General features: G+C 42.1%; 1 protein-coding gene across 3 annotated transcripts in view; it reads right to left on the bottom strand.

The window, feature by feature from the left end:
- Positions 1–235: 235 nt before the first annotated feature.
- The window catches only part of LOC120479173 (interleukin-1 receptor type 1), a 35,760-nt gene continuing 18,609 nt past the window's right edge, over positions 236–17,386 (bottom strand). For all 3 annotated transcript variants that reach the window (XM_089133529.1, XM_089133528.1, XM_089133530.1), the window contains 8 exons: positions 13,364–13,544; positions 11,385–11,550; positions 10,500–10,562; positions 5,517–5,661; positions 5,233–5,378; positions 2,764–2,907; positions 2,442–2,606; positions 236–1,984 (listed from right to left, as the gene is read on the bottom strand). In XM_089133529.1, coding sequence (XP_088989655.1) covers positions 1,593–1,984; positions 2,442–2,606; positions 2,764–2,907; positions 5,233–5,378; positions 5,517–5,661; positions 10,500–10,562; positions 11,385–11,550; positions 13,364–13,544 — 1,402 coding nt within the window. In that variant the 3' untranslated portion in view covers positions 236–1,592. The remainder of the gene's footprint in view (positions 1,985–2,441; positions 2,607–2,763; positions 2,908–5,232; positions 5,379–5,516; positions 5,662–10,499; positions 10,563–11,384; positions 11,551–13,363; positions 13,545–17,386) is intronic.

Raw genomic sequence — 17,386 nt, 5'->3', positions numbered from 1 at the left:
ATTATGGTGGCATATATGTGGCAATATAATAATTTAAAATGTAATATGCCAATGCAATATGTACAATGGCATTGCATTTCCATTTAAATATACTGACGACGAACGGCTCTCTGTCCCAAATGGACCCTAACCCTCGTGATGTTCACACTCGCGGCGTGATGCCCGTCGGTCGCTGTGGAAGAAGAGCACATCGAGAAGATCACACGAACATGACAAACAGGTGAAACTGCAGAGCTTTTACATTCACTATAACATCTTTATTACTCACTATATGAAAGGTGATATCCCAAAGAGCATCATGGGGCACTTAAAAAAATCTATGCGTATTGCTACAAGTTTTCTTGATGTCATCATCAATTGTTAACAAACAAGTATTCATTACTTCAATGAGCTCATTGTTTCCGCCTTAAATTATTACATTTTTAAATTGATACATTTTTAACTAACTGTGAGTTTGTATATGCACATTTCTGAAACGCATAACACGGTTTCCTCTGATCACAGATCACTGTAAATTGTAATATGGCCTCTATTGTACTTTGTATAGAGCTATACAAATAAATCTGAATTGAATATTCATATTAAATATGAATATTCATACAGTAAATAAAAAAAGTAAAAATATTTGGAGTAAAAATCATAAAAGTAAAATAGAACACAGTAAGCAAGAAATATATCACAGATTGTGAATCCAATCACAGCATGAACACAAGAGCACAGTACGTGTGCAGCAAAAAACATACAATCTTTTGGTTTTTATATACATCATTTCTGTATTTTCTTTATATTTTACATCTGACATAGTATTTACAGCTTTGTATTTTGTGTCCATAGAAAGAGTGGTGTGCAAGATCTCTTAGTTCTCTGAAAACACTGTGGTCTGGTTTCAGACTAGGGCAGATCTCTGGGGCTTCCCATCTAGAGGTCTGTGGGGGATATTTTTAGGTTGTTTTCAGAGAAACCACTGGGCTCCAGAAGAAGAAAAAAATCTAAAAAAATGAACCTCTCTAAAACAAAAATACACGTCTAGTCAAAATACATTAGACTCTGTTTGTCTCCGAAAATAAAGAGAAAAGACTGTAATATTGAGATCCATGTGGGAGCTGACATGTTTGGCTTATCTGTTTATATATCTTTACTAAAATTAAAAAAACAACCTCTGGAATAAAGGCTGGAGCATTGCGGAAGTTCTGAAATGTCGAGCCGTTACTGACGCCAGTGGCCGTTATAGAAACTGCAGCCGTCTCCGGCTCGTTCCCGTGGGTCTCTGGATTGTGCCGGAGGAGGCTGGCCGCAGAGTCCATTTGAAACACTACTGCTAGCGATTACTGAAGCTCAAGCAGACGAGAACGCGCATGACGTCACACTTTGTTAATTTTCACACCAGTTCGGACCCGACTCCTCCATGCACAATAGAGCCGGCAGGCCGATGGAGGCAACCGTGGTGGACAGTCAAGCTGTCATTCTTTCTATTACATTATGGTTGGCTCATAAATGTACAAATAAAGACTCTTTCTTTAAGATCTTTTTAAGAAAAACCCACACATAGCTAAAGCTTTTCACCTCCAGATTGCTGACTGCATCACTTCAAGCTAGAAACTAAACCAATTCCTGTTTTTGGCTTTTCCTCTGACAGGCATGTGGTAGCGCACCTCCCTCCAGAAGCGAGCCGAGGGGTCGAGAGAGGTCGAGCGCTTCTCCGTCTTCCAGTCGCAGCACATCCACCTCTTCCTTCTCTTCCAGGCTTGTAACGCTCCCTGTTTCTCCTTGAGGAGTCTGACGGAGTGAGGCAGGCGGTCGGGCTCTCGGATCTCCTCCAGCTCCAGGAGCACGATGCTCACGGTGTTCTCCACGAGCCCTCGGTGCAGACCCGTCTGCTGCTCGGCCCACTCCAGCGCCTCGGGACTGCAGAGAGACGTGGAGGTGTAGAGGAGAAGAAGTCGACGGCAGCGGGTCAGAGCCTCCTCGACCACATCCACCACCGCTGCAAACACGAGGAGCAGAACGTCGGGATTTACCCTCACATTAGGGACGCACAATATATCGGCCACGATGCCGATATATCTTCATCTATAATGTTATCATTATCGGCCCGATAACAAGAGTTGGCCGATACATTAAAGCCGATAAATAATGGATGATTTAGATGTGCACTGTTCAACAAGATAGTTTTAAATTGCTTGAAATATGATTGAAATTACTTCATAAAAGGAAAATACAGTTCAGCGCAACACTGCAGGGTCTGTAATATCAGCTACATAGAATTATGATGAGAACATCATTATATTTGTGTTTGGGAATATTTTGCGTGAGATATACACACCGAAACTCCCAAATAGATTTTTTTTCCCTAAATCATGCAGCCCACACTACTGTAATACAGCTAATGTTTGTAATGATTTCCAATGTGAAGAAGCGCTGGTTTGTTCTAAACTCTTTACCTTCTCCAGGTAGACCGTCCCGGCCCAGGATGAAGAGCTTATAACCGTACCGGCCCTCCAAGACCTGCGGCAAAGTGCTCATGGCAAACACCTCAGCCTTTTCACTCGAGCCATCAAGGACTCTCGGGTAGGCAATGTAGGCGTCATACTGCTTACCATCTCCATCTAGAAGAATCATCACCAGAAACACAGTTTCAGCATGTCCTGTAATGCTCTGATGGCAGGGGAAGGTGTGAACTCCAGTTAATGCAACTGTGTTATTTCCAAGTAACTGCGCGACAATGCTAATGTGCAAAAGTATATTTCCTGTTTATACGAGTACCTGTGGTTTTGTAGAGGAATGGAAACACAGTCCGGACCCACAAGGCCAGTTCCACCTTGAATACGGTGCACAGAGAAGCTCCCGTCACGAAAAGCAGCGCCACCGACCCCAGGACAAGCCCGAGAAGCAAGAAGAGATTCGGATCTGTGGATGTGGAAATCTGTTCATGTGTTGCTGGTATAATAGACAAGTGAAAGTACATCATATGCTTGCTTATAGAAATATTATTTTCCACATACCAATCTTCAAAACCATTTGAAAGCAATATAAACTTTAAAACATGTCATTCTGTAAACAGAATAAATAACTACTTAATCAATATACAAGACAAATGTGTTATGAAAAGATGCTGGTATCTACAAAAATGAACAAGTCAATAAACTAGTTAATGATATATGGTTAAATAATGGAGAAAGGGGCATTCAAAATGTTATTTAAATAAGTAAACAACTTAGGGTTATGGTTTAATAATAAAAATATTAACACATATATTAACACATTGAGTCCACGTATCTTTATGTTGAATCAACATAAATGAGGAGTAATTATTCATTTAATACATTCAATAATTCAAATGATTATTTCAGATGATTTAATTTATAGTGACGGTGGTGACAGGGTGACGGTGTGACGGTGGTGACAGTGTGACGGTGTGACAGTGTGATGTGATGGTGTGATGTGTGATGTGACGGTGGTGACAGTGTGACGGTATGATGTGTGATGGTGTGACGGTGGTGACAGTGTGATGGTGTGACAGTGTGATGGTGTGATGTGATGGTGGTGACGGTGTGATGTGTGATGTGACGGTGGTGACAGTGTGACGGTGTGACGGTGGTGACAGTGTGACGGTGTGATGTGTGATGGTGTGACGGTGGTGACAGTGTGATGGTGTGACAGTGGTGACAGTGTGATGGTGTGACAGTGTGATGGTGTGATGTGACGGTGGTGACCGTGGTGACGGTGTGACGGTGGTGACAGTGTGACGGTGTGATGGTGTGATGTGACGGTGGTGACGGTGTGATGTGTGATGTGACGGTGGTGACAGTGTGACGGTGGTGACAGTGTGACAGTGTGATGAGATGGTGGTGACAGTGTGATGGTGTGATGTGACGGTGGTGACAGTGTGACGGTGTGATGGTGTGATGTGACGGTGGTGACGGTGTGATGTGTGATGGTGTGATGTGACGGTGGTGACAGTGTGATGTGTGACGGTGGTGACAGTGTGACAGTGTGATGTGACGGTGGTGACAGTGTGATGGTGTGACAGTGTGATGTGTGATGGTGTGATGTGACGGTGGTGACGGTGTGACGGTGGTAACAGTTTGACGGTGTGATGTGTGATGGTGTGATGTGACGGTGGTGACAGTGTCACGGTGTGACGGTGGTGACAGTGTGACGGTGTGACAGTGTGATGTGTGACGGTGTGACGGTGGTGACAGTTTGACCGTGTGACGGTGGTGACAGTGTGATGGTGTGACAGTGTGATGTGTGACGGTGTGATGTGTGATGTGACGGTGGTGACCGTGTGACGGTGGTGACAGTGTGACGGTGGTAACAGTTTGACGGTGTGATGGTGTGATGTGACGGTGGTGACAGTGTCACGGTGTGACAGTGTGATGTGTGACGGTGTGACGGTGGTGACAGTTTTACCGTGTGACGGTGGTGACAGTGTGATGGTGTGACAGTGTGATGTGTGACGGTGTGATGTGTGATGGTGTGATGTGTGATGTGACGGTGGTGACCGTGTGACGGTGGTGACAGTGTGACGGTGTGATGTGTGATGGTATGATGTGACGGTGTGACGGTGGTGACAGTGTGATGGTGTGACAGTGGTGACAGTGTGATGGTGTGACAGTGTGATGTGTGACGGTGTGATGTGACGGTGGTGACGGTGGTGACAGTGTGACGGTGTGATGTGACGGTGGAGACGGTGTGATGTGTGATGTGATGGTGGTGACAGTGTGATGGTGTGACAGTGGTGACAGTGTGATGGTGTGACAGTGTGATGTGTGATGGTGTGATGTGACTGTGGTGACGGTGGTGACAGTGTGACGGTGTGATGTAACGGTGGTGACAGTGTGACGGTGTGTTGTGTGATGGTGTGATGTGTGATGTGATGGTGATGACAGTGTGACAGTGTGATGTGTGATGGTGTGATGTGATGGTGATGACAGTGTGACAGTGTGATGTGTGATGGTGTGATGTGACGGTGGTGACAGTGTGACGGTGTGATGTGTGATGGTGTGATGTGACGGTGATGACGGTGTGACGGTGGTGACAGTGTGATGGTGTGACAGTGGTGACAGTGTGACGGTGTGACAGTGTGATGTGTGATGGTGTGATGTGACGGTGGTAACAGTGTGACGGTGTGATGTGACGGTGGTGACAGTGTGACGGTGGTGACAGTGTGATGTGTGATGTGACGGTGGTGACGGTGTGATGTGTGATGATGTGACGGTTGAGTCGCACCTGCAGGAATGAGGGAGAACTGTCCACTCTGGGTTCCTCGGCTGCCGATCACCATACAGGTGAAGTTTAGATAGAAATCTTCCTGCCAAACATCTGACACGGAGAGTGTTTGCACTAACACAAAACCCTCCTCCGTTCTGCTTTCACTTTAAGAGAAAACGATACAGTTACACTTTTAACTTAACATTATATTATTTATAACTGACCAATGTACTAATGTGTTTCATTCAAACTTCATTCCATGTCTTTGTCTTATCTGAAACACAGCTAAAGTCAGTACTCACTTCATGGTTTCCTGATAAATGCGATGTGATGTGTTTTTGGAGATAAATTCCTCTTCAGATCCCGAGGTAACTTTCCACAGCACCGGCACCTGGGGAACGCCTTTTCCCGGCACAACAACAACACAATCCTTCCTGAAGGATGTACCTAAAAAACAAAACACAGCTGGAGTTCATATTATTCTCTGACTCTCACAGGTAACACACACTTACAGTTAGCTTTGTAACACTTTACAACAAGAGCCCATTAGTTAACATTAGTTAAATAACAACGATCAATGCATTTTCTATGGTATTTATTCATCTTTATTAACATTAGTTAATGAAAATACAACTGTTCGGTCCTAGTTCTTCATTAACATTAAATAGTATTAACAGACACAACATATATTTTTTATAATGTATTATTAAATGTTGAAATATACATAACACTTTACAGTAAGGTTCATTAGTTAACTACCTTAGTTAACAAGAATGAACAAGTCAAGTCATGTCACCTTTATTTATTTAGGGCTTTTTACAACACAGATTGTATCAAAGCCGCTTCACGGTGATAACAGGAAAATAATACAACAAGTTTGTTTCTAGAAGAAAATTGCGTCATCAATGTCCACATGAAGTAAGGCAGATCAATAATATAGTTGAATATTAAATGTCCCCAACTAAGCAGCCAAAAGCCAACAGTGGAGGAACCCAAACTCCATCAGGGACAGAATGGAGAACCCCTCGGGAGAACCCAGACTCAGTCGCTCAGGTCTCCTCTGGCCAATGAGTGAACAGTGTGTGATTACAGGTCAGAGGTCAGACTGGATCAGAACATTCAGAATATTTATCGAGTTCCTCTGGTTGGAGGTCGGAGTCGCGCCGGTGCGGAGACGAGTAGAGGATCAGTGTCGATGAGGCCTTCACAGGGCTGACCATACAAATATTCATATGGTAGTAAGCATTTTTTAAAGGGAAATTATACATTATAACAGGAAAATGTACCTTTTGTAAAAAAAACAACAAAAAAAACAAAAACTGAGTCTGCACATGCGCATAACCGGTAAGTAGCAAATCACGATGGGTAGCATGAATCGCCAGAACAGCGGAACCCAACGATGTACAGTGTTCACTATACAAGGCGCATCCAAAGCGGTCTCTAAAACCCTTGCACTCTTACTATCCTCGATTAAAGTTTGGATGCGTGTCTCTAGTTCTGAAGCCTGACTGTCTCCCTGCATTTATCACATGTAATCCCTCAGCGCTGACAAAGAAGGCTATATACATGTGTGTGTCATGAAGTGCAAATGACAATAATAGAGAAGACATGACTCACCGTATTTGTTGACTGATCCTACTCACCACAGTTGTTTGATGGATTCGAAAAGCCACGAGAAAGAAAGACGCCAAACACGGATGGCAGATTAACAGGCTAGCGGAAGGCTAGAGCGTTTCGCGAGCGATAGGGATTTTTTTCAATGTGACATAACAAATTAGATAATGTCAGATATCTGGTTGACGAGTAAGAGATGTGGTAACGCTTTAAAATACTGTATCTTACTTACTGCAGAATTAATAAGGAATTATTGACGAACTAATAGGTAATTCTTCATTAACTACTTCTTCACTACTGTTAACTACTAAGGAAGATGTGTTAACTAATCAGTATGTAATATAATTTTATGATTGTGTTAAGTGTCAGTTAGTTAATCAATAGCTAATGAATTCTGTCATACCTCCTGAAGAACTACTACTAATTATCTACTAATTAAGATTCAAGAAAATAACTAAGAAGTAACTACTGAACAGTCATACAAAACTATCCTCAGATTATTGGTATATTTTATATCTAGTACTGTGTGTGTCTGTTTTCCTCAGCATCGAATGACACTGAGTAAATTCATGTATTTGAGGAAACGACTGAGGGAAACTGAAAATATAGAGAACTTATTAGTAATTAATAAATAAGTATCAAATAATTCTGCAGGAATAGAAGCTGGAACAGTATTCTAAAGTGAAAATAGAGGGAACCCATTAGTAATCAATAAAGAATTATCAAATAATTATCCAGGAATTAGGCTACTTATAATCTGAAACAGTCTTCTAAAGTGAAAATATAAGGAACTTATTAGTAATTAATAAATAACTTTTAAATAGTTATTCAGGAATTACTTAGAACCTGGAACAGTATTCTAAAGTGACAATACAGGGAACCCAATAGTAATTAATAAATAATTATCAAATAATTATCTAGGAATTAGGCTACTTAAGATAAGATAAGATAGTACTTTATTGTCCGTGTACACGGAAATTTGTCTTGCAACACAAGCTCCAACAATTATAACACACACAAACTAAAAACAAAAACATACAGTCATCAATAAAAAGTATACAAAAGTACTTAAATAATATTATGGGTATTCTTCAATAGCTACAAGTGGGGGGAAACTATCACTGCTTTCCCCTCATGCATTAATTCAGCATCGATATTGACAGAGGAACAAATGAGTGTTTGTATTTGTTCTTCCTGCACTCTGGGACCCTATAGCGCCTCCCAGAGGGCAGGAGTTGATACTCCTGATTCAGCACATGGGAATAATCTTGGGTGATTTTATGAGCCAATCGTACAGTATGTACTTCATGACTTTCAATAAACGCCTTCTCAACCGACTGTCCCACCAATTTTGAACAAATTCGGAGCCGAAAAATCCTGGCCTTCAAATGAGCTGAGAGGCCCCCAAACCACACTGCGCCTCCATACTGCAGACTGCTTCGAATAGTTGACACAAAGAAAAGAGACAGGATTTCGCTACTCGCTCCGAATGACCTAAGTCTCCTTAAAAAATAACCTTGCTGCAGATGTAGTCTACATGATAGGTCGCTGTCCACATACACTCCAAGATATTTGAATGAAGATTTGATTGTGAATGATTAATGGTGTAATGGGGCACTCATGAGGGCTGCCAAAGATGATCTCCTCTGTTTTCTGTGTATTGAGGATGAGGGCGTTTTGATCACTTATAACCTGAAACAGTCTTCTAAAGCAAAAATATAGGGAACTTATTAGTAATTAATACATAATTATTAGATAGTCCTTCAGGAATTACTTAGAACCTGAAACAGTATTCTAAAGTGACAATATAGGGAACCCAATAGTAATTAATAAAGAATTACCACATACTCAAATCAAACTTGCTGTAAAATATATAGCCTATATTTATTAACGTAATCATCTAAACCTTTGTAAAATACACGACAATTACTAGTTTACATATCTTCCTTTATTTCAGATGAGAACATTTTTTAATACAGCAAAATTTTTATTTCGTTTTAACATGTATAATACTGTTTACATTTAAACTCATTTAACAAACATTTTAGAATAAAAAAAAGTACTTGACTTCATAACCTGCCCATAACAGTGCACAGCTCTGGGAACAGATGTTAACATCTGATGTAAATAGATTTAGCTAGCTATAGGGTAACTGACATCGTGTCCTTGTATGTTGCCTTGCATAAAACAAATGATTTACAGCACAGTAATGATTTTATGGATTAAATAAATCTGTATTTGGCTAAAGAAATGCACCAAATCCCCGGCGCTGAGAACTCTCCAGAGGAGGATGCAAATGCCCGCGCTCTTGCGTCACCAAATCACTGTCGAGTCAAGTCAAGTCACCTTTATTTATATAGCGCTTTTTACAATACAAATTGTTTCAAAGCAGCTTCACAGTGATAACAGGAAAACAATGTTGTAATAGTATTGTTAAATTTAAAATTAAATGTTAAATGTCCCCAACTAAGCAAGCCAAAAGCCAATGGCGACAAAGGCGAAGAGAGGTGAAAAAGGCAACAGAGGCAAGGAAGCAAAACTCCATCAGGGACAGAATGGAGGAAAACCCCTCGGGAGAACCCAGACTCAGTGTATGTGGCGACTGCGATATTGCCCGAACTTGAATGGTGCAAAATAAGTTTAAAATGTATAAGAACTAAGTATAATAATAAGGTGTAATATACATGAGATGTTTTTGCTTATTTGCAGATCATAGCCTATAGGTAAATGTCTGCACTTATCTTTCTTATTAGTGCTGAAGAATGACAAACTGACTACTGTGTATGACTGTTAATTAGTAGTTACTTCATAGTTATTTTTCTTGAACCTTAATTAATAGATAATTAATAGTAGTTCTTCAGGAGGTATGACAGAATTCATTAGCTATTGATTAACTAACTGATACTTAACACAATCATAAAATTATATTACATACTGATCAGTTAACACATCTTCCTTAGTAGTTAACAGTAGTGACTTAAGTGTTAATAAAGAATTACCTATTAGTTCTTCATTAATTCCTTATTAGTTATGCAGTAAGTAAGATACAGTATTCTAAAGTGTTACCAGATATGTTTAGCGATATTAACAACAAGGAATGATAGTAAAAAGAGATTCAAAACAGAAAGCTGTACGGAGTTTAGACGCAAAGCACACGGCAGCAAGACAGCGAGGCGACCAGAGCAATTGATTTCAGACCGCAAAAATCCTTCTACAGCATTCATTAATTCTAATTAATATTAATTTCAACATTTACAAATGCATTATTAAAATCAAATGCTGTATTTGGTAAATTTAGTTAATGCATTGTGAACTAACCTGACCAATCAATGAACAGCTGGATTTTTATTCACTAACATTAATAATTAATGTAACAAATGTATTGCTTGTTGTTAGTTCATGTTAGTTAAAACATTAAATAATGTAACTTATGAACCTTATTGTAAAGTGTGACCAAGAAATGTTTGAGAAATATTGTTCATGCTAAATGTCAGGAAATTAAACCTTATTGTAAAAGGGTTGCAGTGAATTTAGTTGCAGGATGTGGTTTATTGCTCAAGTAACTGAACTTTGAGTGTACAGAACATATGAGTATCTAAAAATCTGAGAGAAATAAAAGATACATGAATAAATAAATATATTCAGATAATTAAAAGAAATGTCCAGCTTACCTCTCTCAACTTTGATGATCTCATTAACTGGCTCAATCAACCTTGGTTTCTCTAAATATTCATCTGCGATAATCATAAACAAAGAACACATTAAAAAGCAAATTGACAAAATATTGAAAGAAAAATGCTTTAGTTTTAGTTTCTTATAAATTAAATTGAGATAAAATTAAAGTATTTCTAGAGCATTTATCTGTTATGCATGATTATTCACATCCGTCAATCAGAGCTAAATAAGTGTGTAAATATGGTCTGATGTCACCGGTGTCTCTCTGATCCCTCTACTGGCGGTTCAGGTTTATATTTAACAGTATAATTTCATTGTGGTTAGAGAGAATACGTGGACAGTGCTAGAAAGAATATGTTTGTAAAAGGTGAAATATCAGATAACATTGTTAAATATAAAAGAGATGCTGAAGTATTTGCAATTGCATTGCTTTTGTCTGTCTTTTTTCCTCAAATGTTCTGATTGTTTCTGAAACTCCAGAACACATGTGTTATTGGGATTCGCTCAACAATTTATACAAGAAATTAAAACTGAATTACACTTCTTCACTTTAAAACTTCTCATCCTTATTTTACTTCTTATTTCTATTAACATCCGTCACTGAAGGTTTCGTAAGGAAACGAAAAGTAAAGGAAAGTATTTTGCATTATTTAGCAATATTTTTAAAATTGGGAAGATTATGGAAATGTTTGAGTTAATGCATCTCTTGTGTAATATGTAAGAGTGGATTTGCATTTTGGAGAGGTTAGTGCGATCTCTATCCGATCACACTTGAAATGAAGGTGTAAATGCAGTCTGGATATGAAAGGCATGTTAATAGATGATAATAGCAGGTGTGAACAGGGCCTAGATGTACACATACAAGCTTTCATAATGCTCACCGTGAACTTCACACTCCACAGATTCAGCCATTTCACCGACGACTCCACCTAAACTAAAGGTCATTTTGCAGGTGTACAATCCAGCATCATCGAGATGCACTTTGTGTATGTGAAGAAGTTCTTCGTTTGGAGTAAACTTCTCATCTACTTGAAGAGGTTCACAGCTCTAAGGATCAGAGAAGACAGCAGAAAATGTTTCCTTTTAACAGAAAAGCTCTGATTGGGGATTTAAGCTCCTGATATCTGGCAAACAAAGGCTCATAGTGGCCTGTTAAAAACAGTCAGTAATATTTAGTCTATTTTCCGCCACAAAAAATAGATTTTGGTAAAGTTTTTTTTTTCCTCTTGTCTTTTCATCAACAAAATTGCATGTTGATATAGTCACAGTTATCGTTAATGAGGGTCGTCTCGTCATCATCTCGTCGGAAAAAAAATGGTAGTAACATTTTTCATCATAGTTTTCATTAATGAATTGACACTTTTTGGCATGTATGCTGCACTGATGGTGTAAATGTTTATAATTCTGCTGGGAATTGAACCCATAATCTTGGCGTTGCTAGCGCCTTAACACAGAGACACAAGTACATATTAAAGAAAAACAACATTTAAAAGCAACGGGCATCAGTTAACCTTCTGCATTAGTTCCCCTATTTATTTCTTATTAGAGCCAGTTTAGTTCTCTCTCTCTCTCTCTCTCTCTCTCTCTCTCTCTCTCTCTCTCTCTCTCTCTCTCTCTCTCTCTCTCTCTCTCTCTCTCTCTCTCTCTCTCTCTCTCTCTCTCTCTCTCTCTCTCTCTCTCTCTCTCTCTCTCTCTCCTCAATCTGCTCCTCCACTTTCTCCCGCCGGTGCGGTTTTATTTAAATTATAATCTTTTATTTTTAGGAAAATATGAATATCTTGTGTTTTGTGTAAGCAACATTAGAGGCGAGTAATTAATGGCAGAACTGTTATTCCTTCAAGGCCTCGACGGAAACGCTGACCCGTACGGGGGTCACCTCGAGACTAGATTACTGTAATGCTTTATTAGCTGGTTGTCCTGCATCCTCAATAAACAAGCTACAGTTAGTACAAAATGCAGCTGCTAGAGTTCTTACTAGGTCAAGAAAATATGATCATATAACACCGATTTTATCATCTCTACACTGGTTACCTATTAAGTTCCGCATCAACTACAAAGTACTGCTACTGACCTATAAAGCCCTAAATGGTTTAGCACCTATGTACTTAACGGACCTTCTTTCGCCCTACAATCCAATTCTGGTCATTCCTAGGATATCGAAGTCCAGTAAAGGAGGGAGGGCGTTCTCGCATTTAGCTCCAAAACTCTGGAATGGCCTTCCCGATACGGTCCGAGCCTCTGACTCGCTAACACAGTTCAAAACTAGATTAAAGACGCATCTCTTTAGTCAAGCATTCACATAATGCTTACCTTCTAGTCCTCTGTTATGCCATACGGAACCGTTTGCCACTGAAACTGCTTAACGCACCAGTGGGGCTCGACAGCCTTTTAGACAAACGGGTCGGAAATCATTATGAACATCAGCTATGCTAATTATTTCCCATCTGCCTTTCTGCTGTTAAAAATGGCGTTCGTCAGGTCCAGTTTTGTCTCCAGCCTCTCACGGGGATTTCGGATGCCCCAACGCCTGTGAAGAGACGACTCAACGCCTGCGATATGTTATGGAGCCGTTTTATACATAAACAATATTTTTATTTATATATAAACAATATGAATGTAAGGCAGAGGAGAACTGGCCCCCGACTGAGCCTGGGTTCTCCCAAGCTTTTTTCTCCATCCAATCTGACCTTGCCACTGTCGCCTTGCTTTTGGCTCGCTTAGCCGGGGTTATTTAATATTTAACAATATTATTGATCTGTGTTGTACTACTTTCATGTTATCACTGTGAAGCTGCTTTGATACAACCTGTATTGTGAAAAGCGCTATATAAATAAATGTGACTTGAATGAAGGGTTTGTACCTTGTACCACTGGATGGAGGGATGATCCACACTCCTGGCGTATCTCTTCAGAGGACAGGCGAGGACATCGTTCACACCGGCACTGATCCACTGAAGTCCCCTCACCGGCCGCTCACAGTCTCCAGACGTCATCTCGCTCACCACCAGCACTGCGGCCTGTCTATAGCACTGAGTCCGAGTCCTGAGGACGACACACGGGCGTTTATAATGAGACTGTCTATAGCACTGACTCTGAGTCCTGAGGACGACACACGGGCGTTTATAATGAGACTGTCTATAGCACTGACTCTGAGTCCTGAGGACGACACACGGGCGTTTATAATGAGACTGTCTATAGCACTGAGTCTGAGTCCTGAGGACGACACACGAGCGTTTATAATGAGACTGTCTATAGCACTGACTCTGAGTCCTGAGGACGACACACGGGCGTTTATAATGAGACTGTCTATAGCACTGACTCTGAGTCCTGAGGACGACACACGGGCGTTTATAATGAGACTGTCTATAGCACTTACTCTGAGTCCTGAGGACGACACACGGGCGTTTATAATGAGACTGTCTATAGCACTGAGTCTGAGTCCTGAGGACGACACACGGGCGTTTATAATGAGACTGTCTATAGCACTGAGTCTGAGTCCTGAGGACGACACACGGGCGTTTATAATGAGACTGTCTATAGCACTGAGTCTGAGTCCTGAGGACGACACACGGGCGTTTATAATGAGACTGTCTATAGCACTGACTCCGAGTCCTGAGGACGACACACGGGCGTTTATAATGAGACTGTCTATAGCACTGAGTCTGAGTCCTGAGGACGACACACGGGCGTTTATAATGAGACTGTCTATAGCACTGACTCCGAGTCCTGAGGACGACACACGGGCGTTTATAATGAGACTGTCTATAGCACTGAGTCTGAGTCCTGAGGACGACACACGGGCGTTTATAATGAGACTGTCTATAGCACTGACTCCGAGTCCTGAGGACGACACACGGCCGTTTATAATGAGACTGTCTATAGCACTGAGTCTGAGTCCTGAGGACGACACACGGGCGTTTATAATGAGACTGTCTATAGCACTTACTCTGAGTCCTGAGGACGACACACGGGCGTTTATAATGAGACTGTCTATAGCACTGAGTCCGAGTCCTGAGGACGACACACGGGCGTTTATAATGAGACTGTCTATAGCACTGACTCTGAGTCCTGAGGACGACACACGGGCGTTTATAATGAGACTGTCTATAGCACTGACTCTGAGTCCTGAGGACGACACACGGGCGTTTATAATGAGACTGTCTATAGCACTGAGTCTGAGTCCTGAGGACGACACACGAGCGTTTATAATGAGACTGTCTATAGCACTGACTCTGAGTCCTGAGGACGACACACGGGCGTTTATAATGAGACTGTCTATAGCACTGAGTCCGAGTCCTGAGGACGACACACGGGCGTTTATAATGAGACTGTCTATAGCACTGACTCTGAGTCCTGAGGACGACACACGGGCGTTTATAATGAGACTGTCTATAGCACTGACTCTGAGTCCTGAGGACGACACACGGGCGTTTATAATGAGACTGTCTATAGCACTGAGTCTGAGTCCTGAGGACGACACACGAGCGTTTATAATGAGACTGTCTATAGCACTGACTCTGAGTCCTGAGGACGACACACGGGCGTTTATAATGAGACTGTCTATAGCACTGACTCTGAGTCCTGAGGACGACACACGGGCGTTTATAATGAGACTGTCTATAGCACTTACTCTGAGTCCTGAGGACGACACACGGGCGTTTATAATGAGACTGTCTATAGCACTGAGTCTGAGTCCTGAGGACGACACACGGGCGTTTATAATGAGACTGTCTATAGCACTGAGTCTGAGTCCTGAGGACGACACACGGGCGTTTATAATGAGACTGTCTATAGCACTGAGTCTGAGTCCTGAGGACGACACACGGGCGTTTATAATGAGACTGTCTATAGCACTGACTCCGAGTCCTGAGGACGACACACGGGCGTTTATAATGAGACTGTCTATAGCACTGAGTCTGAGTCCTGAGGACGACACACGGGCGTTTATAATGAGACTGTCTATAGCACTGACTCCGAGTCCTGAGGACGACACACGGGCGTTTATAATGAGACTGTCTATAGCACTGAGTCTGAGTCCTGAGGACGACACACGGGCGTTTATAATGAGACTGTCTATAGCACTGACTCCGAGTCCTGAGGACGACACACGGCCGTTTATAATGAGACTGTCTATAGCACTGAGTCTGAGTCCTGAGGACGACACACGGGCGTTTATAATGAGACTGTCTATAGCACTTACTCTGAGTCCTGAGGACGACACACGGGCGTTTATAATGAGACTGTCTATAGCACTGAGTCCGAGTCCTGAGGACGACACACGGGCGTTTATAATGAGACTGTCTATAGCACTGACTCTGAGTCCTGAGGACGACACACGGGCGTTTATAATGAGACTGTCTATAGCACTGACTCTGAGTCCTGAGGACGACACACGGGCGTTTATAATGAGACTGTCTATAGCACTGAGTCTGAGTCCTGAGGACGACACACGAGCGTTTATAATGAGACTGTCTATAGCACTGACTCTGAGTCCTGAGGACGACACACGGGCGTTTATAATGAGACTGTCTATAGCACTGACTCTGAGTCCTGAGGACGACACACGGGCGTTTATAATGAGACTGTCTATAGCACTTACTCTGAGTCCTGAGGACGACACACGGGCGTTTATAATGAGACTGTCTATAGCACTGAGTCTGAGTCCTGAGGACGACACACGGGCGTTTATAATGAGACTGTCTATAGCACTGAGTCTGAGTCCTGAGGACGACACACGGGCGTTTATAATGAGACTGTCTATAGCACTGAGTCTGAGTCCTGAGGACGACACACGGGCGTTTATAATGAGACTGTCTATAGCACTGACTCCGAGTCCTGAGGACGACACACGGGCGTTTATAATGAGACTGTCTATAGCACTGAGTCTGAGTCCTGAGGACGACACACGGGCGTTTATAATGAGACTGTCTATAGCACTGACTCCGAGTCCTGAGGACGACACACGGGCGTTTATAATGAGACTGTCTATAGCACTGAGTCTGAGTCCTGAGGACGACACACGGGCGTTTATAATGAGACTGTCTATAGCACTGACTCCGAGTCCTGAGGACGACACACGGGCGTTTATAATGAGACTGTCTATAGCACTGAGTCTGAGTCCTGAGGACGACACACGGGCGTTTATAATGAGACTGTCTATAGCACTGAGTCTGAGTCCTGAGGACGACACACGGGCGTTTATAATGAGACTGTCTATAGCACTGACTCTGAGTCCTGAGGACGACACACGGGCGTTTATAATGAGACTGTCTATAGCACTGAGTCTGAGTCCTGAGGACGACACACGGGCGTTTATAATGAGACTGTCTATAGCCCTGAGTCTGAGTCCTGAGGACGACACACGGGCGTTTATAATGAGACTGTCTATAGCACTGAGTCTGAGTCCTGAGGACGACACACGGGCGTTTATAATGAGACTGTCTATAGCACTGAGTCTGAGTCCTGAGGACGACACACGGGCGTTTATAATGAGACTGTCTATAGCACTGAGTCTGAGTCCTGAGGACGACACACGGGCGTTTATAATGAGACGGTCTATAGCACTGAGTCTGAGTCCTGAGGACGACACACGGGCGTTTATAATGAGACTGTCTATAGCACTGACTCTGAGTCCTGAGGACGACACACGGGCGTTTATAATGAGACTGTCTATAGCACTGAGTCTGAGTCCTGAGGACGACACACGAGCGTTTATAATGAGACTGTCTATAGCACTGAGTCTGAGTCCTGAGGACGACACACGGGCGTTTATAATGAGACTGTCTATAGCACTGAGTCTGAGTCCTGAGGACGACACACGGGCGTTTATAATGAGACTGTCTATAGCACTGACTCTGAGTCCTGAGGACGACACACGAGCGTTT

The sequence above is a fragment of the Pimephales promelas genome, chromosome 7 (assembly GCF_988280905.1).
Source record: "Pimephales promelas chromosome 7, fPimPro1.hap1.1, whole genome shotgun sequence".
Taxonomy (NCBI): Eukaryota; Metazoa; Chordata; class Actinopteri; order Cypriniformes; family Leuciscidae; genus Pimephales; species Pimephales promelas.
Note: the sequence above shows the minus strand (reverse complement) of the source record. Positions and strands in the feature narration are given on the sequence as shown.